The 11,504-nt window shown below is 33.4% G+C and overlaps 1 protein-coding gene across 1 annotated transcript; it reads right to left on the bottom strand.

Moving 5' to 3' along the window:
- Positions 1-4,195: 4,195 nt before the first annotated feature.
- On the bottom strand, positions 4,196-10,483 carry LOC146745995 (B-cell receptor CD22-like). The gene is made up of 9 exons (XM_085498873.1): positions 10,471-10,483; positions 8,828-9,115; positions 8,444-8,722; positions 7,735-8,001; positions 7,378-7,638; positions 6,017-6,304; positions 5,390-5,689; positions 4,703-5,005; positions 4,196-4,308 (listed from the first exon to the last, which is right to left on the bottom strand). Exons 1-9 carry the CDS (start codon positions 10,481-10,483, stop codon positions 4,196-4,198), a joined length of 2,112 nt encoding a protein of 703 aa, XP_085354999.1.
- Positions 10,484-11,504: the final 1,021 nt, after the last annotated feature.

The following is an 11,504-nucleotide window of genomic DNA, read 5'->3' as shown; positions in this document are numbered from 1 at the left end:
GGGGAAATTATCGGCGTACATAAATGCACAAAACAATACAAAATTCCAAATAAATCAATAGTAGTGGAAATATATAAATAGTAGTGTAAATATATCAATAAGTTGTGATATGTCTGTTATCGCGATGTGACGTCTCACCTTGGCAAGAACGTGGCTTCGTTTGTGATAACGTTTAATGTTATGTAGATAAGACGTTACATGATGAAGATACGACTTAGGTCGTATGACATTACGTTGTGCATTTGTAATGAACTATAATGCAGTTATAGCATTATATAGATTAGATATGACATTTACTTCAGTATGCAGTATAGCAGGAAATAAATGTTTACATGATCCCTAGAGGGCACTCCCTGCATTTCCCGGTGGCTTGTGTGTAATTGAACAGAGTATCGTCAGTCAACGCGTTGCCACGTAGCATTTAGCAGCTTTGTGTTCTACACTTCTTTCATTTAGTTTTATTCCTGAGGTAGCTATTAAGCAAAGTATTTTCGAAGTATAAATAACAGCATTATGTGTTTATTACAGTAAGCATACTCGTATTTGTACAACTCCATTACATGCATAGAAGTGAAACTCGCCACCCTCTATCAGATGAAATCTATCATGTGGCGGGTGCAGATTTCCAGAGGTGTTTATTCCCTTGATTATTCGGGGTTTTATTTCTGTTTTTTTTTTCTGCACGGCTTATGTGCCGCCTATAGGGATCTCAGTTTTTACTATTTTATGTACGGTTGTTACTAGTTTTCAATTTCCTCATCTATGTATACGTAGTTACTCTCAACAGATTTGTTAATAATATTGAGATTCGTTGCAACGTCATTACACTCTCATTACCAGTGTTTGCCAGTGTGATAGAGTGTAAATATGGCATTTTTGTTATTTAGTCATATAATGTAGCTAGATAATTACGTGGTGTGAATGTGTTGTAGACATGACAACACATGGTATAAATATGACATTGTATGATATTGATGGTGATACAGTATTTGTTGTGGTTAATTCATAGCGTGATGTGTATAGGATATTACGAGATATAGACATATGCGATATAACATTGCGTAGTATAGATATTAAGACATCGTGATGTAGATGCGACATTACATTAAGTAGATACGACGTTATACCATGTAAGTATGATAGTATGTGACATAGATATAACAGTGTGTGATCTTCATATACCGTGATGCAGATATAACGTTATGTTATGTGATGTAGATGTAAATTACATTGTGTGTAGTACTGTTACGTGATTGGTGTATATATGATATTATGTGATGCTGATATAGCATTACATGCATAGGTCTATCACCTGATGTATATATGACATGTGATAGATAGCTGATGAAATGCAGATATGACATAAAGCTTTGTAAACATATCATATGATGCAGGTAAATTATTATTTGTTGTATATATGAAGTTACAGTAGACAATGTGATGGATTTTTTTGATATTTATGTAACATTGCTTTATGTAGATTTATCATCACGTGATGTAAATATAGTACTATGTGATGTAGATATGATTATATCTGATGTGGCTTTATGTCATTTGTTGATTTTGACAAAGTATTACATAATGTAGATATGACAGTATGTGATGTACATATATACCACGAATAAGAATGGCTCCGAGGCCAATAGGTTCTCCATCTGCACGGCCCAAACTGTAATCTGTATGTTACAATTATTCTGATCCGAAACATATCAAAAGGTGAGCGAAATGGCAGTTGTGAATAATTACTTACCCAAACTCAAAATAGATATGGCCTCGGCGTGCACGATTGAAACACGACCAGAGCATATGCCGTATACAGATAAAATCGTGATGGAGTGCATCAGAAACTTTATATATCACCTACATCAACTAACATAACATCATTCTACAAGACGCCATATTAAGGCATACAAAGAACAGCACATCATAACCTCTCGTTTGAAAATTTGAATCCACATTTATTCGATCCAAAATGAGTGAGTGTAATGATTCATTGGTAAAGAGCACTGAAATTATTTTTATTATATATGTCAGTATTTTAATAATTTACATTACTCAATCAAGTTAATAATTAATATTTTTTATTATATATTACTGCCGTTCGATACACCTGCACTTATGAATGGTATTTCAATAGCAGGGGTCGTGATACATATTTGTCAGTATATCTACTAGCCAGCCCCATGACAAAACAGAATCAAACATTATACAATGGTTACAAGCACTTATGCAAGGCTAAGATCCAAGTTTCAGTTAGTCGAATTCTCTATATACAGCCATCACAGAGACAACAATACTTCTAATAAATTATATTATACACAACATATATAGATTAAAATGATCTTCATTGCGACTGATTCATTAATAGCACTGATGATTGGTTTAAATCAGCGAGTCATGAATGGTTAATTAGATTAATTTCCAGTCCCTAACATTATCTTGCAAATTACAGAATCAATGAGCCACGACTAGCTCACTTTTTACGACTATTATTTTGAAAAATATTCTCAGACGCTAACCTAATCTACGTATATATTTTTGCGTAATTAGGTATCTTCATTGACATGTTTATTTATACCAGTCGGAAGCTGCACAATGTAGTCTTTCAAGAATAGTTTTGAGTGAAGTTAGTCCGGTTCTTGACAGTACAAAATAAGGTCTTAAATTATAGTGTAGTTTATAGCAGTATAGTATACATCATTAATGTCTATAGTGATTCCTGAAATAGAAAAAAAAAACAATTATCAATAAAGTACTTTGAAACGAATAAAAAACAAAAGACAACCGAACATTTGTGTACACTTTGAAAAATGTTGACGCACGATTTTTTCAGATATTGAATTACTTTCGTTGTTCAATCATGGTATCAAGTACATGGCATTTACAGAAACGTTTAAACTAAGATTTGACTGATTACTCTTGACATACATTCAACACTATTTTTTTACATTTCGGTAAATAAAAACCGTTCAAATAACATTTTATGTCACAAGAACCACAGTTTAACATCTTGACACCCACCAACACGTAATGGCGACAAAACACAACATATTGTGTTAACGTTTAGTATCAGGTCATGATACAACCATGACATTTCGAAAAATAGACAAACAATACACTACAGATGCAATGACACTTGAAATCTGCTGCTAATAGGTAGCTAATTAGTACTGTAAATTCACCTGTGTTTCCTTTGATCGGGGTATTTCGTAAACTGGTTCAGCTTCTCTCGTCATTGGTGAAAGTGCTGTGTAATTACTGTCTTCTGCATTAGCCTGTACATAGGAGGTTATTGACATATATTTATACTATTGGAGGTTCACAATTAATTGCCACCCTCTATGTACTTGACCATGGTAGGTGATAATGTAGAGAAAGTAATTAATTGATGTAGTTATAATTATGTATACTCACCTTATATGGCATTGGCAATGCCGTTTCATATGTGTGTGTCTTATCCCCTGTCACTTCAGAGAGTGCTGCACACTCCCGATTACTTCCTGTTGTCTGGGAAATTGAGAACAATTATTGTTTAAACTTAAAGTTTAGACACATTTTATACATTGTTTCATTTTATGATATACAAGATAGTTGATAAATGCACAATTCTAAGTTTTTTTATTTTGAAACGTTTCATAATCTTGGACATTACCTTTGTTATTCGTTTATTCCAGACAAATGCAATACCGCTAGCAGAAACAGCACCGATGACAAGAGACACAATTACTCCTGCAATTACACCAGCACTCATTTGTTCGAAGTGCATTTATGATCTGTATTTTAAAAGGTACATAGTTGGCAAATATTTGAACAACAACAATTCATTGTTGTTTATTTGCTTATTAACAAGTTTCTATTAATTCTTACTAAGCGAAATCAATATCGTAGCAATCACATGGATTTGCACTATAAAATGATGGGAAATATAAAACTTGCATGAATGGAATTACTGTAAAACCCGAAATATGTCTTATATTGCATCTGAACAGAAATTAAGAAACATCCCAGGCAAATATAAACGTGTCAAAACAATATTGATATGGATTATACCTGTGTCAGGAACCATAACCTGTGCTTTGAATGTTCGTTCATCGCATTTGTCCATTTCTGTACAATATGTCATTCTATATTCAGCAAAATCGTCATCTATTCTATACGCTAATGTATCTCTGTCAATACACGATTCAAGTACATCCTAGTTATGATCTGCCAATTGCTTTTCTATTTTCACACATTGGTATGTTGTGTCTTCGTGGCGTGTCCAACTAATTATACCCATGTGATAATTTATAGTAAGCAGCGGCAAAGCTGCGGAAATAAACATTCGTAGTTAGTTATGTTCGGTATATGATGTTGATGTTGTTATGGAGACACATATTGTATCGTAACAGTACAGACTGTATGCTCATCACTTTCATTTCATTGTGAAAACTAAAATGAGATGTCATTCTCCATTTTTTTTGTCCCGGCAACATAATGATCATTGCGTACACTTTGAAAAGTTGGTGAGTAGCGAGTGGCCGTGAAGTACACAAGCAATAACATCAAGAATATATAGCATTATACTTTTATGAAATGTTGCATATCATCACAATTATACGTAGTTTCAAATGGATGGAGCAAGCGACACAACATATAACATATACTACATTGGTATTGATAAAGGAATGTGTTAAATTACGTCAAAAATACACCGACTTACAGTAAGTGTTGAACACGTATATCCTAGACATAACTTTGAATTCATTGTCAGATTTCAACTTTACTCGGAATTCAAAGGTGGTAGATGGTTCTAGGTCATGAACTACAAACGTTGTGTTTGTTGTTCCCCTTCCATTTGATGGCCAATGTAGAAACGATGCATTCAATTGTGAGCGGTATTCTATATAGTATACATTATGTTCTTTGCCCGAAACTCCTTGGCCGAACATCGGTATCAGATTAATTGTTAAGCTATCATAGGAGCGATCAATTAGATCAATATTTACTTGTGTCCTTGGTATGTCTGTCAAGCAAAAAGATGTACACAAAGATAGAATTTAATAGATCAATTTATCTTTCAATACATTTCATAGTTTCATTACATAGTTTTCATATGTATGGTGTTCAGACACTGAATATGCCGTATGGGACCACATCAGCTATCATTCCATACTAAATATTTCGCACATACTTTGTAGTATCATAATAAAGAAAAAAACTATCGTTTCATACAGCAGAGTAACGTAACAGGGGTCTGTGGCAAATAATTATACCATTCGTAACTAGATTGTGCCAGCCATAGGGTTGATATAACATGAATATGAAGGGCATTAGGAGTTAACAGGAAATAAGGACAATCACGCTGATAGCATTTTTGAAAAATAAGCCCATAAATTATGATACTTACTTGTTCCATTGAGTGTAATAAGATGACTATCAGATCCTAATCTATTAACACTTGTACAGTTATACACACCATAGTCAGACTCTGGTAATACATTAAATATCCATAATGTACTACGTTTAATATTGTGATCTACGAATTCTATGATAAGTATTCTATCAGTGCTATTGTCGATTTCATATTCATTATTATTATACCATGTTATGTCAGCAATTGGCAAAGCATCAACTTCACACACAATAGTTGCAGTATCACCTTTACTGGCGCCTGATTTACTGATTTCTTTGTTGATTCGTGGAGAATCTGTTAGATGTACAAGTACCAGAAAACACCAATATAATACAGAAATTATACAATTCATAGTTTGAAGAATTGTTTTGTTTTTCAGAACATGTTACATAACAATTGACGCATATTCTATTTTAAAGATTTTAAAGAAAAGAACAATGTAAACAACATAATGATCTATAAATAGCTTTGCCACTGTATCAATTTTTCGTTTTCTAAATATTCAACTTTTCATCATTATTATGTAGTTCACATCTTGGTTTTTTTAGCAAAAGATAATGACTGTATGTTACATCATAACCGCAAATGTGACATGAAAAAAATGTTCGTGATTATACTCACAATACACAATTATGCTAGTAGTATCTGATGAAATGGATTCTGTATCATCATAGTATTTAACAGTAGTTGTACATATATAAGTTCCAGCATCTGAAGGTTCAATATTATATACCTGTAAAGTATCAGTCACTTCCGATAGTGTTATTGTATTGCCTTGATTATCAGCACGATTCCATGTATATTTAAATGGAGAAGGAACACCAAAATCTGTACAAATTAACTCCAAATCATAACCTTCATCTATAGTGTTGTCACCAAGTGTAATCTCTATGGTTACTGTGGATTTATCTGGAAAATAATTACACTCGCATTTAGACTCCTCTTACAAGATTAGAAAACATTTCATTATAAACTAAGAACAAAATGGTAGTTTCATCGTATGTGTAATGTAGTGTTATTGATTTGTCTCGTAAATGCTGAAGACAAGAACCAAGTGTGTTATAGATATGGGTGCAGAACAACATTCATTCAAACAAGCGACCACGTGTCAATATAGATCCCTAAAATTGATAATGTAAAGTATAAATATTGGCATTTGCCATGGTGTTAGTTTTCCCAATGCACTTGCCAAATCATTATGATGGTCGTTTACAAGTATATGGTTGATGCCATGGCACTTGCATTTGTTGTCCCCAAGAGGTCTATCTACCTACATAGCAAGTATAAAAGCAGTTGACTTAATAGTGTGCAGGAATTAGATTTGTTGAGGGACAACAGATGGAGGGACATACAATGTCCAATCACATTAATACATCATACTTGACACTAGTTTTTTGAACCTTATTACAAAACAAAGTGACATGCATCATATAGTATATATATAATTTTCATGTTTGAAAGAAATGCTTTTTTCTGCTGAATTCTAAGCACTAAAATAGTACTCATTCTGCCATTTAAAAAAAATCACAAATCGAAATCACCTACTTCTGTATCCAATGATGTAAGATATCATATATATCGTATATGTGTGAAGTTTGTGCGTGATCATTTACAACATATCACAGATATTGCCACAAGTGTTGGCATTCTATAGAAGAGAGATGTTCATCAATGTATCATAATACGCAATACATATCTAATGTACCAAGTTTGAACAATATTCGACATTGCAGAGATATTGTCCAGTATGAAAGAAATGCACATTTTAGAAGCCTTCAGTCATCTTGAATCAGAGCGTGGAACAAATGCATGTGTGTGTAAAATGTCTTCTAAGATGTATAATTTAGATTTGATTTTTTTCTATTGGTAAGCAATTTCAAGTTTTGAGTATAATTTTTGAGTTGCTTCTAAGATATGAACGATTTCACACCCAACTTAAATGTAAAAATTCGCTTTTTAAACATATCAAGTATTTTAATTACATTGTATTATTAGTTGAGTTGTTGCAGTTCCCGTCCCTCTCTGTAAATTCCAGTATGTATTCTTTACAGTGCAGATATATTCGCCAGCATCATTCTTTGTGACGTCATCAATAGCAAAATGACTATTATCAACAACTCCATAGGGTCCACTCCATTGATAATCATCAGCGACAGGGTTGCCATCATTTGATATACATTGTATGTTAACAGTATCACCCTCTTTCTTTGTAATCATTGATGGTACAGTGACTGCCGGAGGGTCTGCCAATGGAAATAGCTGAATTAATTCAATAATAATAGATTACTATCAATTGAAAACGTGTGCCATAAAATGTGAGAATGGTACTTTGAACTTACACTGTACATCAACTGTAACTGTGTTTGATCCACTACCCAATGTGTTGTCCCAAAATGTATTCATTGCTGTACATGTATAAACACCAGACTGTGTTCTTCTGATATCACTCCTACGTAATGTACCACTATTGTGTATACTTCCAGTGGGAGTTGTCCATTCAATGGAATTACTAGATGGATTTGATAAAGCACTGCACTCTGCATTATATGTACTGTGTTCTATTACTTTACCATTATTAGTATTTTGTAGAATAACAACTGGTGCATCTGAAAACAGAAAACTAGATCTTATTTTAACATACTGTCTACAGTGTACGTAAACATATTATGAAAACATGAAACAATTGATATTAAAAATATTTCAAATCAGTTATAAAAAAGAAAATAAATTCTTTGGTAATGCCCATAATGTGGGAAATGTCCACATTTCCACAGGAAGAAGATTGATGTTGAACTTTAGTAACAAATTTAAAAGTATACACTTTTGCATATTTTTAAAGCATGGAAAAGCACAATTTATTGATTGTAATCAAATGACACATAAATAAATCAAGGTAATAGCAGTAGTAGTAATGCATTTTACATAATATTTACAACAACATTGCACATCAACATATAACTGTGTTGTTCCTATACTGCCATCAAAAAATGTGTTCCTAGCCTTATATGTATAACTACCATGACAACATTTCCACACAACTGTACTTACATTGTACATCAACATTTAGCTGTGTTGTTCCTATACCTCGACTGCCATCATAAAATGTATTCCTAGCTGTACATGTATAACTACCATGACTTGATCGCTTTATATCCGATAATGATATCATATTCTCATTTGCAGTAAACCCACCGGGACCACTCCACGAGTAACTGTCAACATCTGGATGACTCTCATCAACAACACATGTAGCAACAAAGTCATCATTTTCCTTTATCTGCCCTTGATTATTACCACTTTGAATACTGACACTGATAACAGGGTCATCTAGAAATAATTGAAAAGAAACATTGTATCATTTAGATGAAAAAGAAACGCTTGTCAAATGATATAAACATATTGCTGAATTCGTTTACAACAATAATTACTTACATTCAACATCAAATTGTATTACAGACTGACAGGATATATCATTGGTTAGTGTACTGTGTTGTAAACTGCATTTGTATAACTTCCCGTCATCTTCTCTTTCTATTGCAGTATTCCACTGTATTGTAGTTTGACTTGTTGTTCCTGTATATTGTACAACCCCATCTCGTAACCATACCAACACAGCTGGGGGTACACCTTGATTTGCAGAACATTGTAATGATACAGTATCACCATGTATTACTTTATTGCCTCCAACACTTCCAGTCACAGAGCAACTTGGTACCGTATCTGAAATAGTAATTTATTTACGAGAGACTATAAACAGTAAACAAGGGAATGCTATTTATTCCAGAGAATTTGTATTTATATACGCTACTAAATACCCAAACGTACTGTGAAATATGCATTAAATATATGTTTATATTGTGTTGCAGATTTATTTCAATTTTTGCTACGTTTTTTCCTTTTGCAATGAGTGAGAAATTGCCAATAGTTTATACAAATCATATAATATTGGTACAGTTCTGTTTCATTGCATTCACGTCAATTCTATTACAATATCTAGTATTTTTGAAATATTATTGTAGTACATTTTCAGGGGTGACACACGTCGTTATTTGCTTTGTATATTTCGTTCTCAAAGTCCAGGTCTTGAAGTGCAACCAATAAACTTACACGTTGGTGGGAGGGCGCTTGACAATCTAGCAGTATGTCTAGTATATTTCAACAAGCTTGCGGTAAAACACTTTATATTTTAATTAAGTATTTTATACTTAGGTTCACATTTATATTTGAATAAAATACTTTTTCGACACACTCATAAAGCAACTATATTATATTTGGTAGCGATAGCAGGCTTAAACAAATATTTTATATTTACTAAATTTAAGGTACAACATCATGACGCTTGTTATATATATAACAAATATGTCCCATTGTAAAATTTCTTAGAGCCAAATCAACTCATTTTTTTTTGTTATTTATGCTAAATACTCAATGCAATGTTATTTCCCCGATGGCAAATAAACAATATCTCATGTGGCACCAATAACACCTCATGGTTTGTATTTAATTTTTGTTAAATTATATACAGAAATAAAAAAAAGCAGAGAATGTTTAATTCCACTGTTAGCATATTAGTCACATAATTTCGTAATAGTAATAATCGTAAATAATAGATCATAATCGTGACATCTAATATGTTGTGATATTGTGTGAACTATTGTGTTTCCATCATAGTCTGCTATCCCATCTAATGTGACAATCCCATATGTAATATAGCAAGGAACAACAGATGAGAAAAGAATTAAGTTCAATAGTTTTCCATCCAATATACAAGCACGATAAAAGAACAATTTAAAAGTAAATACTAATGTAATATATACGTCGACTAGTTCATAAGCAAGAATAAAATAATGATTATTATAAAATGATACAATATTAAATACGTCTAACAAATTTAAGTTATATACATTATATGACGTTTATAGTAAGATAAGAATTTATGTAACTGTGGTGCGCAAATATAGGACGCCATCCTGCTGCCTGTGCACGTTTTGGTTAAACTATTTGCGTGTGCAGAGTGTCACTTATACACATTGTAATTTTATGTTATCTAAAAATATAGAAATTACTTCTCGTACCACTCTTTTGCATATTGATTCAAGCGTCGATGCAAAGCTTCGAATAACCCGTCCAATGTTCAATGTATGTGCCGCGAAGCTTACTTATAGTGTATCTTATTGGTATTGCTAGCATTAGGTGAGTTTAAAAGCATATTGACTTGGTTAAATGAGTCGTTATGTTAGTTCATAAGTGTAGTTTGTTTTAGTTTGACAATAATGAGTCATTAATCTCAAGTTACACTATAAGATGTTTAACTACTACAGCCTGATTTGAACAAGAAATTTACACGAATACGAAGTTATATTTAAATGTGATTAATTTTGATGGTCCAAAAAAAAAAAACAACAAGCAGGAGGTCAAAGGTTACTGGCATGTAAGCAAGATCTTTGACTGGCCTGCTCCGTGGGCTCCGGTGAAGTTTTACAGGTAATAAGTACAGGACAATCAAGCGAATCACTTTATCTGGGATGTAAAGTTCTGGTCGCCGGATGGAAGTGAGTTTTTGTTGAAATTATGCCGCCGAAGACCGTGAAAAGCAAGGTTTCCAAAACGAAACAACAAAATGTCTTACAGGGTTTTGCGACCCAAACATCACGTGACCAAGTTTCGGGAAAAATCGGAACACGAGAGCAAGGTGAAAGCGATGGTGAATCTCCCAATATGCATGACGAGGTCGATCCGGACTTCCAATCGTATATAAAAAACGCTGTTAGCAGAATTGAGAAGAAGGTGGACGCGCTTAATGAGGAACAACACGCTATAACTGAAAGATTTGAGAATATGGAGAGGAAGCAGGCGGATTTCGAGAGAGCGTTAACTGCGTCATCAGATGAAATGACCACATTGCGCAATAGCCATGAGGCGGTAGAAGGCAGACTCGGTGAATTCGATAGAAAGATCAAGGAGTTGGAAGCCAAGACCAGGGAAAATGAGGAAGAGGCGCTTCGGCTTGCTAGATACTCAAGAGCTTTCAACCTTAGGTTTGGTGGATTCCAGATACAGCAGGGCGAGAACTGCATGGAAATAATTGCGGATTTATTAAAGGAGAAGT

Source organism: Saccoglossus kowalevskii, chromosome 5, assembly GCF_978046115.1.
Source record: "Saccoglossus kowalevskii chromosome 5, keSacKowa6.1, whole genome shotgun sequence".
In the NCBI taxonomy this organism is placed as follows: domain Eukaryota; kingdom Metazoa; phylum Hemichordata; class Enteropneusta; family Harrimaniidae; genus Saccoglossus; species Saccoglossus kowalevskii.
This window is presented reverse-complemented; position numbering and strand designations above follow the sequence as displayed.